Consider the following 19,714-nt stretch of genomic DNA (forward strand, 5'->3'; position numbering starts at 1 on the left):
GATGTGTCTAGTAGCAGAATGTATGTAGAAGGGGGCAGTGATTAATGTGGTCATTAGACAGGTGGCTCTCTGTGTGTGTCTAACTCACAGTACATATCACTCATGAGTCATGAGCTGACACAAAGTCACACACACACACACACACACACACACACACACACACACACACACACAAATGAAAAGTAGATACACATACACAATCCATTGTATTGACACATGAAGAGACTACAACAATGATTCCTAGAGGTCATTAAATGTCCATTGATCTGTAAATGTTTAAACAGAATGTGGACTTTAAACCCGACCCATAATGCACTGCCAGACAATAGCGGGACTGAGAAAAACAAACAATGTGTATCTGTAAAGGATTAGGTAAAAATGCGTTACGTATATTATGTAAAAAAGACATGATGGAGCAGGCTACTATTGGAAAAACTCCCGTTCTTCCATACTGCCATACTTTTATCTGTTTACAGTAGGGCTGCAACTAGTGATTATTTTCATAATCGATTAGTCGGTCGATTATTTTTTCGATTAATCGGATTGGGGCGAACTTTCAGTAGCATTTTTCTGTTTATTTAAAACAAAATCCACAAACTGAGTGTTACAAATATAAACTTCAGACTAAAACTTTACACAACTGTTTGTCCAATTACATAAGACTGAAAAGAACCCAATACACACCAGAATATATATTATTCATTTAGGCCTGTAGTTTAATCCAGTGCTTTCTGTGCATCCATAAATAAATAATGCATAAATACTTATAAACTTGTATATTAGTTTATATTATATATATTATATAATGGTATTTATGCATTCCTTTTTTATAAAAAGGTAACACTGATTTAAACAGTAAACTGGAGAAAGTCATTGTCGGCGAGTCAGGGTATCACGGCGTCACGTTACGTGCGTATGACGTCATGCGCCGTCGACTGGGACGCGGCTTATTCTTCCGGTTAGTGAAAACCCGCTCGTGTTCCTTTTGAGATGATATTACCTTTCTAAAATCCACACACTAGACGGTAGAGTACGTAGTGCATAGTGTAAGTGTGTAGTACTTCATTTGGGACACAACTTTAGTATTTACTCTCCGATGCGTGTCTTCGGAACAGAAGTAACGTGATGAGTAAACGCATCCCGTGCCGCGCAGACCGGCTAATCGATAACGAGATTCGTTGGCAACGATTTTCATAATCGATTAGTTGTTACAGCGCTAAATATAAATAATAAATAATGAATTAAATGGAGTCTAGTGCATACATAATATTAGTGTTTTCCCATGTGGAAACGTTCCAGCTTTCCCATTAGACCGTTCCAAAGTGCTGACACTGCACTCTTACAGAAAGTTTCCCAATATCAACGTTTACATGTTATTATGTCTGAAAAAGCAACACCTTTTCCTGTTATTATAGACTTCGATGATGTCGATCGTCCACCACACAAGTCCCTTTCGATGAGTCGTTGCTATAGAAACGGCATCGTGTTAGAACAAGCGAACAGTAATATAAACCTGTGGAACAGCGCTGCGGTATAGAACTTCTGGTATAAAGCTTCAACAATGAATATCGTTCCAAGGTGACCTCGTTATCTTACTGGCTGGCCGAATACGCAAGCGTGAGTCTATATTTACCGTAGTGCTGAGTACAGGAAAATAAAACAAACCAGTCACACCCGGCAATGACTCAAAGAAACACACCAACACACCCAAACACACCCACACCCTTGTACAAATAGCAGAAATTCTCACACATGTACAAAGGTTTTGTTCCAAGTAGACCACAGCTTAAATCACCTTAATCAGGCGGACAGGAACGTGAGCGGAGTGTGAATGATTTGGAAGGGTTGTTCATTATGATTAGGACTAAAAGGATAATGTCGGTTGTATAATGGCGTCAGAGCAGAAGAGCAGGCCCGTGTCCGGGATAATGATGGGGTGGGGCTGGCACGCAGATAGATTGGCATTCTGTCAGGTACCTACTCCATTACACAGTCGGTAAATGACCGATGCTACTGATAAACCCACTCGGGCATTAAGACTTCACCAATTAACACGGCGCCATTAGCGTGGCTGATAGATTGGTAAATGCTGGAGCTCGCTGCTGCTGCAGTACAGAGCAGGTTTTCACAAGGATTTGGGAACAAATGGCTTCGTAAGTTCATTTGTAATACAGTAGTGTGCATCTTAGGCTGAGTCGACAAGAAAATAAGATTTACATAAAAGAGCTCTGGGGCCATGTTTCAGGATTCTAATAATGTTGAATTGACCAGAAAATGAGATTTACTTGAAATGACACTGGGGCCCCGAGTAAGCCATTTGTTTCAGGATTCCGACAAACGAGTGTGGCAGGCGCTCTCGACAGCGAACGATGCCCTGCAAAGACGCTGACAAGAATGCCAACCTAGCTGATTTGGTTTGATTCAGTTTCACTACGCTTATATCTACATAAACAGAGGTGTGAGGGGGAAGGGGCGGGGCTAAAAACTCATAAATGTTTGGTTCAAAGCTGAGAAATATGAAAAATAAACAAGCACCATGGAAATCAACACTGAGATGGTGCGACATGTGAAATAAATATATTAAATATAGCACTATGGTTTAACCAGCATTTGGGGGGTTTTTTCTCCCCCTTCTGTTCTTGGCTCAGATATCCAGACTTCTGTAGCACTTACGATCTGTCCTCGGACATATGTTTTACCGTGTTGGGGTCAGTTTAGCAGCTCATTTGTCAAAAATTGCTTCCCGGGAAGCCAAAATAAGCCGTGTGTCTGGTTCGCTCCCTGCAGCGGGGCCGAAACGGGGTTTGCTCTGCATTCTCACCGCGATCAAATCGTATCAGAGATTGCGTGGAGGCCGACTGAGGCCACCCTCTCTCACGCAGTCTCAGATCCATTACTTCGTTTGCATCCGAGCGTGACTGCCGTGTTCACATCCGACCGTGTGAGCTGCATCAGGACGAGAGTCAAAACGACCGAATGAATCAGAGCGAAACTGATACTTTTGGTTTGTTCGATTTTGGGGTTGAGTCTATATTTATCACAATTAAAGAAAACCAGAAAGAAAGAAAGAAAGAAAGAAACCAAAAAGAAAGAAAGACAGAAAGAAAGACAATAAGAAAGAAAACCAGAAAGAAAGGAAGACAGAAAGACTTATCATACGCAGGGTCGTGGGGCAGCCTGGAGCCTATCCCAGGGGGCTCGGGACACAAGGCGGGACACACTCTGGGCGGGGTGCCACCACATCGCATGGAGCAATCACACACACATTCACACACCCGTTAATACACTACGGACAATTTAGAGATGCCAATCAGTCTACAACGCATGTCTATGGACTGGGGGAGGAAACTAAATAAATGCTAATGATCTAAACAACCAGCTTAAAACATGTCGCATATCACATCTAGTGTTTATTTTCTCGTTTTGTTGGTCAACAATCCAAACATCCAGAACAGACGGCAATTCCACAACAGCTACAGCTCTGCCCTTTGGCTCAGTTTAGCGGCTCACGTCTAGACAAAAAAATGCTGCCTGCGACTCAGAATACACATGTTCAGTTCACTTCCTGCAGCTGGAGTCGAATCACTTTCTGAGGTCATTAAAACTCCCAGGACACTTATCGTAAAAGAGTAGGGGTGTACCCCCGGTGTCCTGGCGAAATTCCCCCATTGGCCCTTCTCCATCATGGCTCCCTAATAATAATCCCCATCTCTGAATTGGCTACACCGCTCTCTCCTCTCCACTAATAGCGGATGTGTGGTGGGTGTTCAGGAGCACTACGGCTGCCGTCGCATCATCCAGGTGGAGGTTACACACTAGTCGTGGTTGTGTGTGTTCTCGCCTGCCTAAATGTACCCTAAAGGAAGACTCACCGGTAAGGTTGGTTCGTGCGCTGTAGGTGCCCAGGTACACGCCGTCCGTGTTGGGTGTGTAGCACTCGAAAACGCCCTGGTCCTTGGCCTGCAGCTTGGTGATGTGCAGAAGGGCGGAGTCGCCGCTCAGTCTCTCGACGTAGATCTCTTTGGCATTGACGCGCTGGGAATAGACGGCGTAGGCGTAGTTGGACTGGGCTGTGCTGACGATACGGATCTCTCGATCAGGAGCTGTATCGAGGTACATCGACCACTCAAAGTCCTGCTCCATTCCCTCTCTGTAGCCGGTCACGTTACACCAGATGGTCACGTGGGTGCCCTCGGTCCGCACCAGAGGCCCAGGCTGCACCGACACCAGCCTCTGGGCTGTACTCACGCCTGCTGAGGAGAGAGAGAGAGAAATAAGAAGGGAGAAAACACTTAGTGAAGGACAAAACACACAACACGACTCCATTTTCTATACATGTTCCCAAAAGCATCTGCTGTGCAACGAGATGTCAAGCTGTTCAGTCCACTTACGCTTGATGAAGCCTTTTTAGTCTGTGCGAGAGTCTGCCTGAGTGTCTACAGGCAGTGTTTGACCTACACTACTTCAACAAGGCCTATTAGTGGCCCTCAGCAGACAGATACACTACAGCTTTCACAACCACTCACAACACTCCCCACAAACACACTGTGTGTGTGTGTGTGTGTGTGTGTGTGTGTGTGAGGTCTGCTCGTTACAGTGGACGTCACGGAGCAAGCAGGTTATAATCAGAAGACAAACAAACGCTTCATGCAAATTAATGAACGGAAGTGCTTTTGATCGTGCTGTCAAAACACGGCCCAGGATTTAGCAGAACTAATTATTCCGTCACTTAGGAATTAGCAGTGAACAGAGGCGGTTTTGAGCAACTCAATGAGCACATGATAAAAGAGCAATTTTCCCCTCGATGAGGACGGGCTCTCGTCAGTAAAGGTGGGCCGCGATCTGCGAGATTAGCTCGACGTTCGAGTTTATCCTGAAACAGCTGCTCCTGAAAAACAGGGATGGCGGAGAAAGCCTGTTTGTGCTTCGGCCGTTTGCGGTACTGTCGCGAGTAGAGAGAGGCGCTCTCAGGCCGTGTCTGCGTACTGGCAGCTTGGCAGGATTAGAGGAGGAAAAATGTGAAACAGTTGGAGGTGAAGAAACAGTTAGGGAGCGATGCTTCGGATGTCATTGTCCAATCTGTAAGAACGGAAAAAAGGAGAGCCCATCTGCTACAAAGTCCCATCTGGCATGGTTCTGTGACTCAGTGAATGTGTCTGTGTGTGTGTGCGCGTAGGTGTAGATGTAAGCGAGATGGAGAGGGAGTAAATGTTGCTTGCAAATCAGCTGAACAGCCAGTGACTTAATTACTCTGAAATATGCGCATGCATTAATGTGCCACCTTGGAACAGACTGAAAGTGGCCATTCTCTTGGAATAGATTGAAAGAACACCCCCCCCCCCCCCCACACACACACACACACACCAGCATATGCTTACCCTACCCATCTCCAGTCATTTTTATGCTGTGTGTACACACACACACACACACACACACACACACACACACACACACACATCCAAGCAATACGTCTGACTGTCTGTATCTGAGTAAAAAGATAAATCCAGGCCAACAATGCACTACGCACTTTCCACCGCACCGGGGTCTTATCAAACGTCTGCTCATGGTATGTGTAACACACTCAAAGGAAAGGGCTCTCTATCCACCTTGCTCCTCAAAATACAAATGCCCATGATTGGCGAGTCTGACTGTGATTGACAGGACAGAATAACACCCGTCCCACCCAGAGCGCACGGTCGGTTTAGCCTCTCTCGGACTCCTGAACGGCGGTGATTTCATCGGGATTCCAACTCGCGATCTCCGGGTGATCTCCGGACGATGGGGCGAGCGCTTCTGCTCCACTCGGGAGCCCCAGCAGTCGAAGACGTCTGATCGAGAAGCGTACACCTCGCCCTTTCAGTATACTCTAGAAATTCATTTACTAAGTGCACAGGTGTTCAAACAACCAATGAAGAGTCCCAGTTTATACCGATGTGGAAACGTTTTCTGTGTCGACTTGCGCAGACGGTGTCTGGCAGTGCAGGACTCTTATAAACAGGGCCGCGACTAACGATCGTTTTCATAAACGATTAGTCGGCCGATCATTTTTGCGATTAAAGTTACGCTGCTCCCGCGTCGCTGGACGTAAGAACGGATGGTGTTGCGTTTTAAGAAAAATAAAATCCCCCCTTTCAGCGTGTTTTCAGAATTACGACTAAATACAAACGCCGATCCTAACACGGTAGTTCACACGAGAAAAGTGTAAAGATGACGAAAACTTGCTCGGAGCAGGATCCGTGTCCGCCAGTACTGCGTGTTACTACAGCATGGATTATTTTCCCCAAACATTTCACGGCGGGTATATTGTGGAAATAATTGATCGCGTCCTCTTAGACTTTTCCACGCCGAGAGCTGAGAGTCGGGTAACGTGACGTGGTGAGCCGTCATGTCGTGTCCTGACTGCTTTTCTCCAGATCGCAGGCAGACGCCTGTCTCCACACCCACACCTGTGATTACGCACGCGGGTGTGCTGGATCTGAGGCCGGCTCAACAGCACTGACATGCTGATCGGCTCTCGCTCCCTCCCCCTTTCTCGACTCGTTCTTCCATGCCACGCACGTAGCTCTCTGTTGCTGTCTTTGCGCTAACCGTCACCCTCACCGCATGGTCGAGCCTCACGTGTGCCTGCGCGCGTCTGGTCTCACGTGTGAAACGTCCCCGCGGCCACTCGACCTGTCAGAACCGTCGACGGCTCGTTCGCAGAGTGACGGACGCACGATGCTGTGGCAAAGGGAACAAACGCCATTTCTCCACGGATGAACAAGACAGCCGTCTCTTTTTGATGTCTACATTAGCGCACTCTCGAGGCCTTGCAAAGAGCGCTAGCATTTGTTCCGGTAATTAGACGATGCAGAGTGCTCACGAGACAAAGAACGCGGCTGAATCTTTTGCTTGTACAGCATCTTACAACTTTAAAATCATAGCTTGCGTTCGATTTTTGTATTACGGCAGCTTGCTGCGGCTGCACGGTTGAGACAGACGCAACGTTTTCTGCCCGATTGCGATTTGAATACGCAGCGACGGGACGCTCTACAGAAAGGCGTGTGATTATTGCGCTGGATGTGATTTGTCCGAAAACACTTCGAGAACGGTCAATGAGGAAAATCTGGGACTTGGGAACACAATCGTATCGCACATACAACAACGGGTCCTTTTCTCCAGAACAGCCTGAAATCCTGCGAGTGATGCAACTCGGCAGCTGGGAAGGACAGCCTGCTCGCCCGCGCCCCATCAGAGGGATCCCGTGAGGACGGGGCTTAAACACGACGGTGGCACTCTGAAGATGTTAAACTGGAGCAGTCCTGACAGCCTTATCCTATCGCTTAACGCCACACAGGGGCACAGGCTTTTTGGTTTTTTATGTGGTTCATGCTACACTTACCCAGAATAACAGCTCTGCCCTGACACACAGCCCACAGCATCAAACATGCAGCACTTACAAAGTAGCCTGCATTTAAAGCCAGACACACAAACACTCTCTCCCTCTCTTTTCCCATCTCTCTGTCCCTCTCTTCCCCTCCCTGTCTCTCTTCCCCTCCCTCTCTTCCCCCCTCTCCCCATCTCTTTTCCTCTCTCTCTCTCTCTCTCTCGTTTCCTCTCGTTTCCTCTCTCTTTTCCTCTCTCTCCCCCCTCCCCCCCTCTCTCACCCCCCCTCTCCCTCTCTCTTTTCCTCTGCCTCTCCCCTCTCTCTCTTCCCCCTCTCTCTCTTTGCCTCTGTCTCTCCCATTTTCCTCTCTCATTTCCTCTCTCTTCCCCCTCCCCCCTCTCTCTTTTCCTCTCTTCCCCTCCCCCTCTCTCCCCCCTCCCCCGCCCTCTCTCTGTGTCGTTTCCTCTCTCTCTTTTCCTCTGTCTCTCCCCTGTTGTCCTCTCTCTCATTTCCTCTCTCCCCCTCCCTCTCTCCCCCCTCTCCGTTTTACTCTCTCTCTCTCGTTTCCTCTCTCTTCCCCCTCTCCCCCCCTTTTCCTCTCTCTCTTTTCCTCTCTTCCCCACCCTCTTTCTCCCCCACCCCTTTCCTCTCTCTCTTCCCTCTCTCTCTCTCTCTCTCTCATTTCCTCTCTCTCCTGCCCTCTGTTTTCCTCTCTCCCTCTCTTTTCCTCTCTTCCCCTCGCTCTGTCTCTCTCTTCCCCCTGTTTTCCTCTCCCTCTCTTTTCCTCTCTCTTCCCTCTCTCTCTCTCGTTTCCTCTCTCTCTTCCTCCCGTTTTCCTCTCTCCCGCTCTCTTTTCCTCCCCTCTCTCTCTTTTCCTCTCTCCCTCCCTCATCCTCTCTCTCTCATTTCCTCTCTTCCCCACCCTCTTTCTCTCTCGTTTCCTCTCTCTCTCTCTCTCCCTCTTCCCCTCCCTCTGTTGCTCTTCCCCCTCTGTTTTCCTCTCTCTCTCTCTCTCTCTCCTTTCTTTCTTTTCCTCTCTCTCTCTTGTTTCTTCTCTCTCTTCCCCCCTTTCTCAATCTCTCTTTTCCTCTCCTCTCTCCCTCTCTTTTCCTCTCTCTCTTCCCCCGTTTTCCTCTCTCTCTCTCTCTTTTCCTCTCTCTCATTTCTCCTCTCTTCCCCTTCTCTGGTTTCCTCTTTTCCTCTCCTCTCTCTCTCTCTCTCTCTCTCTCTCCCTCTCTCTTTCCTCTCTCTCTCTCTCACACAGTAAAGGTGGTTGGCGTGCATCAGCGTTATTACTCCAGCTGAAGGAGGTGACTTTCTTATTCCCACAGATGGTCATTTTTCTGCACCTGTTCACTGAATACGGAATAAGAAACAGTCAGTCGTGTCATTCGACAGCATTTCCATTTCTTGAGTCACAGTCCCGAGTCCGATGTGATACCCCGAGTCCTTACTCATAGCCTTCCTACTTTTTATTTGAATTTTTTTTTAAACATTGCCCTCACCGAGACATGACCAGCTGCTCTAGCCTTTATTCTTTTTTTTTTTTTTCTTCTTTCCCTTTTACATCCATTATAAGAGAGAATAAAAAGACGATGATAAAAGGTTTATGACCAGAAATGAGAGCGGGAGATTGAGGAGAAAAAGCTAAGCCTGATGGGATTAAAGCCAGCTAAAGAGGAAAGGGATAAAGAATACTCAGGGAAAGAAAGATGGACTGGAAGAACATTCAGTCAGCAAAAAAACTCCGGGTTAAGGGTTCTGATCAATCCCGTGCTAAACCTGATCTCTTCTTGCATGGCACGCGGATTACTTCTTGCTTTAATTGGCGCTCATAAGGTGCTTTAACGGAGCGGTTGCGTTTATGGACATCGTGGATCTGTACGGCCCGCGAGAGCAACCTGATCCGCATCAAACAAACACGCCTTCCTAAACAATCAGGTTACGGACAGGAACACGAACACAGCGGAAACGTCTTACACAAACCCGGCGAGGCAATTACACGCAATCGGTTCTGCCCATCTCCACAAGACCTGAGGCATTGCCCACACACACACACACAAAACACACACTGAGCCAGAGTGGAAGACCCTGAAGACTGCTGGGTTGAAGTCAAGCAATTAAAAGATCTTTCATCAAACACAATACTCATTCTATCTCCTGAGATGGTGGGGAAAAAAATGAACTAGCCAAGTTGCCAATGAACTGCCCACCTGAGACCGTTTACACTGTTAGACTGAATTTAAGAAAGCTAAAAGGTGGAGGAAGAAAAAAAAAAAAAGAAAGAGATCCTCTGGTAAGAGTGCTAATAAATAAGGCAAACTGAATTACTAGCTCATGGACGCTGGCAGATGGTATGATTAATTTTTCAGCTGGAGAACGGTGGAGGACGAGAAGCAAATGAATGAGTCCTTTTTGTTAAAGATAACCTCGCAGGCCTAACCTTTTCATAAGTCCAGCTTTAAAAAAATAGTTCCACTCGGAAACACATTAAATACGTTCATGGGAATATACTGTGACATTTCAATCGATGGTGTTTCATAGGAGAGGGAAAAAAAATGTAGAAGACCTCAAACAGAAGTGATAACGGTCACGTTGCGCTATTAGCTCATAAAAAGAAAATCGAAAGAAAAAAAAAAAAAAAAGAGGGCGAGCTTTTTTCTTCACTCACAATTTCCCTGTGACATTTAACGTCATATTAATGAGAACTCCAACGTAGTGGTGGAGACAGTAATCGCTGCGCCTAAAAACGTTTGATTTTGCTAAATTTTTTTTCAAAATTTGTGACACCATCCATCCATCTTCTATACCGCGTATTCTACAGGGTCGCGGGGAACCTGGAGTCTATCCCAGGGAGCGTCGGGCACAAGGCAGGGTTCACCCTGGACAGGGTGCCAATCCATCGCAGGGCACAATCACATACACACTCACACACACATTCATACACTACGGACACTTTAGACACGCCGATCAGCCTACCATGCGTGTCTTTGCACTGGGGGAGGAAACCGGAGTACCCGGAGGAAACCCCCGCAGCACGGGGAGGACGTGCAAACTCCACACACACAGGGCCACGGTGGGACTCAAACCCACGACCCTGGAGGTGTGAGGTGAACGTGCTAACCACTAAGCCCCCGTGCGCCCATGTGTATAGTTATTTAATGAAAATAATCATCATTAAGCATCGTGACACTGTTGCTGGTATTAATATGAATGTTTGTTTGAATTACAGTGTACAGATGAGGAGGTCAGAGATCTGGACAGCCTAAAGGATTAAAGCACTGCTGCATCAATTTCTTTAGGTAGACAGGAAGTAAGGGTTAAATCCCGCTGGTGATACGATCAGCACTGTGGGGACGGAGGAAACTGATGAACATGTTAATGAAAGAAGATTAAACTAAACCGTTCATTTAGAATTTCCTAATAAAAGAATCTAACCGCATGCTAATTATACAGATTAATACGCAAGTCCTTTAATGATGATGGACAAATCAGACATACGATGCTCTCTTTTTCACTGATGAAAACCCCTCCCCCGCAAAAAAACCTGGACTTGCTGTGTAGAGAGTTTTGTCTATCGAGTTTTCAAAAGCAGAACTTCAAAGTGCGCAAAGTTAGTCTGGCGTTTTATAGCAGAAACGTCTTGCAAGAGAGATAACATGAGCAGCTGCTCTAGTCTCTAGTCCAACACTCCGGCTTTACAGCGTAACAGATGCTTATTAACACCGTCCAACAAAGAGTGGATGTGGGTTTCCATTTCGTTCTGGACTCGCTGGTCTTTTTATAGCCGATTCACAAAATTCGCCCTGTGATACCTCTGTTAGAAGAAAAGAAGGAGGGGAAAAAAGAAAAATGACAAAAACAGGCATCTGTGTAGTCTTTCAGCTGTGCAAGGCCAAACAACACACACAGTCTTCGAAAGCCAGTAGTTCGGGCAGGATGAGGACCCGCTGCTTCCTGCCTGTCTGTGTGTGAGCAGCTGGGGGCACAGCTGCAATCCTGTGTGTGCCTGAACGTAACTACGTGTGCAACGTCTGAAGTAGCATGCATGTCTACATTAAGCAAAACTACACGGAACGATGGAGTTGATCGAGCCCTAGTCTACTGGGGGGAAAAATAAATAAATGCTTTTAAGCACAATTCTAGAGGGATGTAATTATGCAGGCAGTGATGTGCGTGAACTTTGGTGTAGGACAAGGAAAATGTGCATTAGCTGGGTATACCATCACCAGGGAACATCTGCTGCATATACTACTCATGTGAACTTTCATCTGACGCTCATGTAGATAATATTACTAGGATAGTCTTCTCTCATTCAGAAATATTGCTAAGATAAGAAATATAATGTCACTACATGATGCAGAAATTTTACTTCATGCTTTCATCACCTCTAGATTAGATTACTGTAATGCCTCACTGTCTGGATGTTCCAGTAGGAGCATAAACAAACTCCAGTTAGTCCAGAATACAGCTGCAGCTTACTAGAACCGGAAGATACGCCCACATCACCCCGATCTTATCCACACTGCATCGGCTCCCAGTAAAATTTCATATTGATTATAAAATACTACTATGAACCTATAAAGCACTGAACGGTCTCGCGCGACAATATCTAAAAGAACTTTTGGTCGTCTATGATCCGCTACGCCTACTTAGATCAAAGGTGCAGGCTATTTGTTGGTGCCTCGAATAGTGAAAGCTACAGCAGGGGGAAGAGCTTTACGAAGCCCCACTGTTATGGAACAGTCTTCCTATTAGTGTTCAGGGTCAGCGTTTAAGTCCAGGCTGAAAACGTATTTGTTTACTCAAACCTACCATGAATAGACTTTATTTTATGTAAAGTACACGGTCGTACCTAACAATCTCTCCCTCTCTTTATGTCCCTCTCTCCTTCTGTCGAGCCACACATGATTTTATGGAGATGCCAGTGATCCTGACCCTTTCTGCACTCCGGACCTGCCTGGTCCATTCTGATTCCCTACCTCTGGATGGAGTTCTCATCAGCTGGAGGCTACAGCCTGGAGATTGCTGAGGACGGTGCTGCTTGAGGTACCATGGAAATGATTTTGGACCTCAATTCCACATGAACATTCGACGCTGTGGTTGCTGGGACGATGGTTGCAGCGATGGCCTTAGGACTGCGATTACCACATACAGTCTTACACTCAGGTCTCCTTTAGTGAACAGTGGACTAGTTCAACAAAGACTTCATGTTAAACCCATAATGAACTTTCTTTTACTTTCACACTATCCGTTGTGACCCAGATGAGGACGGGTTCCCTTCTGAGTCCGGTTCCTCTCAAGGTTTCTTCCTCATATCATCTCCTTGAGTTTTTCCTCACCACCGTCACCACCGGCTCGCCCAATAGGGATAAACTCACACACTTAAAACCTCCATCCTGTGTTTATATGTTTCTGTAAATCTGCTTTGAGACAATGACCATTGTTAAAAGCACTATACAAATAAAATTGAATTGAACATGCGCGCGCACACACACACACACACACACACACACCAGAACTGGGGAAGCTTTTACTAGAGTGATTAATCATAAGATCCTTGTGCCCAAAAGAGGTAATATGAAGACACTGTATGTGGAACACAGTGCGTGTCTGTGTATAGGGGACCTGAGTAATGAGGTCTGCTTTTGTGCGTGTGTGTGTGTGTGTGTGTGTGTGTGTGTGTGTGTATATATATGGGGGGGTGAAGAGAGGATCTGAAGAAGCACTGGCTATAAAATACTAGCGTGGGGCTGCAAGATTAATTGTAATTTGATCATTATTGCAGTGCGAGTTTCCAGAACGAATGCATTGCAATAACAGAGTGCATTAAAAGGGGAAATAATAACTGCACCATGGTAATTGCTTTCCCAACAAACTGAGTGTGCGTGCACAGATGACATCATTAAAAGTAAAAAAGTAAAAAAATAAAAAAATAAATAAAAAAATAAAAAGATGTGCACTGTTCGGTAGAGTGCCAAATAAATATCTGGCATCCAGAGTAAATATGTAAAGATGGGGGTAATTTGACTAGGTTACATGGCGTGTGCTATATATAGTGTAGAGGGTGTATTATAGCGTAGTGAATAGGAAGTCATTGGGGAGTTCACCGGTTTATTGGCAGGATACAAATACAAAAATATATTTGTGTATCAAGATGCACTCATGGCGCGTGTTTGTAGGCCTTGGAATATTTGGAAAAGTATCGTTTACGTTAATGCTAAACGTTTTATATGTAAAAAATATCTATGACAGTCTTTTATTTAATCGCATCTCATATCATTATAGTTGCCGTTATAGACAGTCAGAGCCTGGTAAAAAAAAACTAGGCTGAAATTTTATGAGTGATCAGATCGATTCGCTCGGCAGATTCGATCGGGCATTAGCGCAACTGGGAGCGGTTTCTAAAGTCTTCTTTTCGTTTATTTATTTCTTTTATTTACTCTTGATTGGGATGTTCTGATGGGCTGCATGGACGTTCAATCGGTGATGACAAGTAAATAAGCAATTACAGCGTGTGAAATGAGGAAAGCCTATGAATAGATTACTGATAACGATTCGAAACCCATATCCGCAAATCATCCGCTACAGGGCAAACGTCAGTCTGAATCTGCGGAGGGAATAAAACTGAAAGCCCGTGAGATTTACGAGGGTTTGAACCGGTCTGGGTTAGTTGGATGGCGCTGGATGGATTTAATCAGTGATATTGAGGGAAATCTTCAACAGAAGCACGATGAACAAATATTACAAGAGCAGCAGAATGAAAGTGTACCAGTGGGCTGCGTAAGGCACATTTTCACACCAGGAAATTTCACTAGCCCCTTGACTGAATCAAGGCTGATTTTAATTCCTAGGCTGCAGATCCAGGAACTTCTCTAGTTCCTGCAGATGAGGAACCAGTGGAACGGCACTTGCTGTACTGAACATTACCAGCTGGTCAAATGGGAGTTTCACAGAACGACCAACACTCTTACTCACCATTTTCCAAATAAGCAGGTAATAAGCAACCACTAAATCTTATTTTATATTAGAGGTGTCATGGCACGCCTGGCGAAGAAGAATGTTCCCGCAGTGCTTTTCTTTTTACACTAGTTATGAGGCCATGTTGCATTACTCTGGGTTGTACTTCCTGCTAACGGCATGCTGCTTGGAGAACCAACAAAAGTTGACTCGGGTCATGAAAGTGAACTTTATACATACACGACCACTGCTTTGCAACCTGACGCATTTGAAAATAAATAAATAAAAACAACACGATATCAGTCACAATACACTGCTCTAAAATATCATGGGTTTGGTTCAGTACGTTTATAAACACTGGGGAACTAAACTGTTAGTTAATTATAGTACCTGCTAGCTGATTGGACAGTTAAAATCCTTCAGCAAAGCCTGAAGTTCTGGAATATTTCTGGAATTGTTTCTTTTTTGTTTGTTTTTTTTTCCAGTTGCGCAGAAGTTGCCGCGGCCTTCGACGGAAGCGCACCGATTTATTCACCGGAGGAGCATTTGTAAAAGCAACGTGCAGTGCTCTGCCTGCCTTTTATTCACCTTCATCATATTGTGGGAGTCAATGGACCTCGGCAGCCTCACTGAGCACCAGCACGCATGCCTCTAAAGGTTATTTAGATGACAAATGAACAAATCCATACCCATAGTTATGCCCAGCGAGTCCGAAAAATGACTCAAAACACAACACATTAATATTTGGACATGTGAGTAGCCTATAAGTGTGGATACTCCATTTGTCTTCTTTTCTCCACTCCTCTCAGGCTTTTCTGTTTGGTGTTTTGTCAAGAAACTTTGTGTGTGTGTGCGCGTGTGCCTCCCCCCTCCCCCATTTACTTCAGTCATGGCCAATACCCACACAACAGCCAGCTCGCTCTTATAATACTACAATTACCTGAGATAGCCTTCAGCTGGGAAGGTGAAGTTTATTGAACTGCTGCTTATAAACCCTCTTCCACAGACTCAGACAGCCATGATTGGCTAGTGTGTCTGTGATTGATGGGGAGAGAGTATGCCACCCATCCCACCATGGTCACGTTTTCCCTCTTGCACTCCTGGCCACGGATGCCTGTTGGGATTGTTGGGATTCTAACTTGCGACCGCCGGGTGATAGGGTGAACACTTTTCCGCTGCACCACACCAAGCTTCTTCCCCAAACATAGAAGTGAAAAAGAAACTCTATTCTCTCTGGAACATCGATTCACTACAATTCGAATTCACCACATGAGGAAAAAAAATTAATAAAATAATTTTTTAAAAAACTTTCCTCATGCTGGCATGCTGATCCAGTGCTCGCAAAAAATAAATAAATAAATAAATAAATAAATATTCAACCCCCTTAAATGTCACTTGAATTATCTAGATTATAAAATGACAGTTTGATATTTCGTGCTGTCATGTTTTATATTCAAAGACCGATGCTCAAAATTCATTAACTTAAAGTGATATTGGTTTTATGTGGGGGGAAAATATTACGTGACAGAAATTACTAACTGAAAAATGCTGTTTGTAGAAGTATTCAACACCCGTGCTGTGGGAGCTCCAGGTCTACACCGGCGAAAGATACTGCCCTAAAGAGGACACATTTGGATTACGATTGGCCTCTATCTGTGAATCATTACTACAAAGAAAGAAAGAAAGAAACAAACAAACAAAAAATACTGTTTAAATGGACCCTCTTAATTCAATACCCATTGGTCAATCAGAATGAAAGCGGTGAAAATGGACCAGTCAGTGATATTAAGAGCTCTGCATTCAACAGGTCTTTATGGGACTCTGGCTTGAAAGCCATTACTGAGAAAAAAAAAAAAACAAACAAAAAAAACCCAAACACGACATCGAAGCATGGCTGGAGTTTGCCAGAGAGCAACAGAGTGATCCTGCTACAACGAACGGGGGATAAAGTTTTAAGGTTGGATGAGACACAAATGTAGCTTTTTGGCCAAAATATACATTTAAAAATTTTTAAAGTCGCTGTGTGGGTGGTGCAAACCAAAAACTCTGCTCGTTCCTCAACAAACACCATCCCAACAGTGAGGTATGCCGGGGGGATGCTGTTCCTCAGCGAGGACTGGTAATCTTGTAAAAAATTGAAGGACAGGTGGAGTTATGGCCGGAGGTTCACATTTCTTGATATTCCTCACTCCAGAGACTCCGAGGCTTTTGCTAGTGCTACCGAGTCAAGACAGACAAAAACGGGACATTTCGCTGTCTGACTGAGGCTGAAGAAACCACAGCACCATGTAATACAGAGGCGCGCCAGCCTCGTAGAGTTGTGAACCGGGATGGTGTTACATAAGGTACGATGACAAGAGCGTCACAACCAAGCAAGAGAAAGTCTGATAATGTGTTCAAGTTGCAGGGACCAACATAATGAATGTGAAAAGTACAAGGACCATGTCCCTAGATGACGCGTTCTCATCATGTTCATATACTTAACACAATTCTGTCTTCTGTAATTCATCCAGGACAATCACACACAAAATGGCACAATAGAATAAAAATAGAATCCAAAAATTGCTAAAGATGTGCGCTAAGCAAGTTAACGCAAGCAGAGCAGAGATAAAACATTCCTCTCCGGCCTCTCATGGTCACTCGTGTATTCTTTCTTTTTCTATTGATCTCGACCCATTCGTTCTTTTGGCATGTGACAGAATTCCTGCTGCTCACGTTGGCCTTGCAGACCACTGAACACATGCAGGAGAGTTTAACGGGCTCATGGGGACACCGAAGTTGGAATGCTGCAGACAATGAACACCTAAATCCCCCATCAGAGGCATTAAACGGCATGAACCAGAATAAACTAGATCATAGCAAGATGTTCCTACCCAGAGACTACTGCTAATACAGCTGTGGAGTTGCAATGAGCAGATGTTCAGACCACTTGAACGCGGTTTCAGGTTTTCGGCGTTAAGTGTCAGTGGAACGACGGCAGGAGATCGGAGACCGCTGTAAAAGACTCCAGTAATTTACGGAATTCTAATTTAAATCTAGTCTTTAAGTGATCACTTAAACAAACTGATAGACTGAGATATATACACACTGAGATAGAGAGATGTACAAAAATAATCAAAAATATATGTAAAAAAAATAATATAAATAAATTAATAAATATAAAAATTAAAATAAATTAATAAAATAAATAAATTAATAAAATAATTTATATATAAATATATTTTTATTAATTTATTTTATGTATATAAATTTTTTTTTACAAAATTAATTATATAAAATAAATAGAAATATATAATTTATATATAAATATATTTTTTTTACAATTATTATATATAATTAATATATTTGTATTATATATCTAAATAAATAATTTTATTAAATTATATATAAATTAATTAAAATACATTAATTTACATATATAATTTTATATGCACACACACACACACACACACACATACACACACACACACACAAGATTGAGGGACAAAGACCAGGCATATTAAGAATATTGGATGCAGTGTGGTGATCAGTATTTGTGAATCTTTCTGCAAGGGCAGTAATGGGTAAGAATGGGTAAGAATGGTCAGATGTCTTGTTGCGAGTGGGCATGACTGGTCAAACGTTTTGCGGAAATGGGCAGGATTGGTTAAAAGTTTGTTGTGAGTTGGCAGAATTGGTCAAGCCTTCAGCAGGAACAGGTGGGATCAGTCAAGAGGCGTGGGGAGACTGATCCATCTTTCTGCAGGAGGAGGTGGGACTGGTCAAACTTTCTGTGCGTGGGAGTGGGCGGAACTGTGGGTTTGGTCAAACCCTGTTTGTGGGAATGCGCAGGATTGCTGAAGCGTTCCTCGGGAGCGGGCAGGATTGCTCAGCACCAGATTTCTTCTCTTTAGTGTCCTACAGCTTAACTTGATCAAGAATGGTCTCCACACACACCCAAACCGATCAAGAGAAACTCTAAAGAGGATTATGTAGAGGTCAACAGATGGGAAGAACCAAGCACTAATCCAACCACTCGAGTGCAGCTCTGATCTCCTCTCCTGAGGAAATGTCTCATTAGGGTCTGAGACTAGGCACTTAATCGCCATTTACATAATCTCACATCACAAATGCATGCCTGGGCACCCACCGTTTCTCAGGTGCATAAAGACATCGCTTCAAATTCACACCTTAGTTTGTTGCCAAGAACACAAAAGCCTAGAAACCAGCAAATCTTTATTTATTTTTCACTTCTCAGGTTCATGGGCTTCATTTTATGCTTGGAGTGAGCAGCCTGGAAAGACAGCACACACACACACACACACACACACACACACACACACACACACACACACACACACACACACACACACACACGTATGTTCAAACACTTCTATAAACCCCTGAACCAGAAGATGTACCTGACTGAGGGTTACAACCCAGACACACCAGAGGAAAAGCACAACACAACACATGCTCTCACCCTCTGAAGAACAGAGACCACACACTAATGTATGCACGCTGCACACACTGCACACACTGCACACACTGCACACACTGCACACACTGCACACACTGCACACACTGCACACGCAGTCTCACAGCTACCTCTGAAAGCACACAGTTGTGGTGAACAACAGTCACACAGTCATGCTCCTCAGCAGGGTCTGAAATTAATGCCTGCCACCCACCAAATGGAAACAAACTATTGCAGTAGCATGTGAAATTACCCACAGTGGCAAGTAGACTTTTCAAATTACTCCAAGATATATTTCGCCCTGCTACCAGTTTGTACGTTGCAGGTGGAACTCAATTGCCCACTCCAAGTGCTGCATCACTGTCAGTTCATACTTAACTCTCTCTGCCATCCAGCTTTTTTTTATTCCAATTGTTCTTCACACCAAAAACGCCCTATAATAACCTCATGACTCTAAACCGAGCAATGCCAAGCTGAAATTAAATAAAATAAATAAATAAATAAATAAATAAATAAATAATACAAAAAAAAAAACACTGAATTTGTTTGAACGTGTATAACTCACGTCTACGCCAGCCGTGAATTGTGTTGGCGTCTCTGAGGAATTAAACCTCCAGTAGGGGGGACTAGACTTACAAGGAAAGCCACGCCCAAGTAAAAGAAAACATACGAACAGTTTATTAACATAAAACTATTTATATTAATATAATTAGAAAATGCGAATTCGAAAATGAAACGGAAAAATAAACACCACCATCAAAATGTAAACACTAAAGCAAAGCTGATTAATCTTTCATAGAAATATTAATTGCTTGGCTTGTGTGTGTGTGTTTTTTTTTTTTTTTTTTTGCATTCTTTTTTGCCTATGTCACTGCAAAGTTCATTTCCGAGCCCGTTTGGAAATGAGAGGAAAACTCTAGGGGAAAGAAAAA

General features: G+C 44.2%; 1 protein-coding gene across 3 annotated transcripts in view; it reads right to left on the reverse strand.

Annotated features, from left to right (window-relative positions):
* Nucleotides 1-19,714, reverse strand: part of igsf3 (immunoglobulin superfamily, member 3) — a 141,586-nt gene that overhangs the window by 103,640 nt on the left and 18,232 nt on the right. For 2 of the 3 annotated variants that reach the window (XM_017469555.3, XM_017469557.3), the window contains exon 2: nucleotides 3,873-4,253. In XM_017469555.3, coding sequence (XP_017325044.1) covers nucleotides 3,873-4,253 — 381 coding nt within the window. The remainder of the gene's footprint in view (nucleotides 1-3,872; nucleotides 4,254-19,714) is intronic. The other variant, XM_017469556.3, reaches the window with a different exon arrangement.

Source organism: Ictalurus punctatus, chromosome 6, assembly GCF_001660625.3.
Source record: "Ictalurus punctatus breed USDA103 chromosome 6, Coco_2.0, whole genome shotgun sequence".
NCBI lineage: Eukaryota > Metazoa > Chordata > Actinopteri > Siluriformes > Ictaluridae > Ictalurus > Ictalurus punctatus.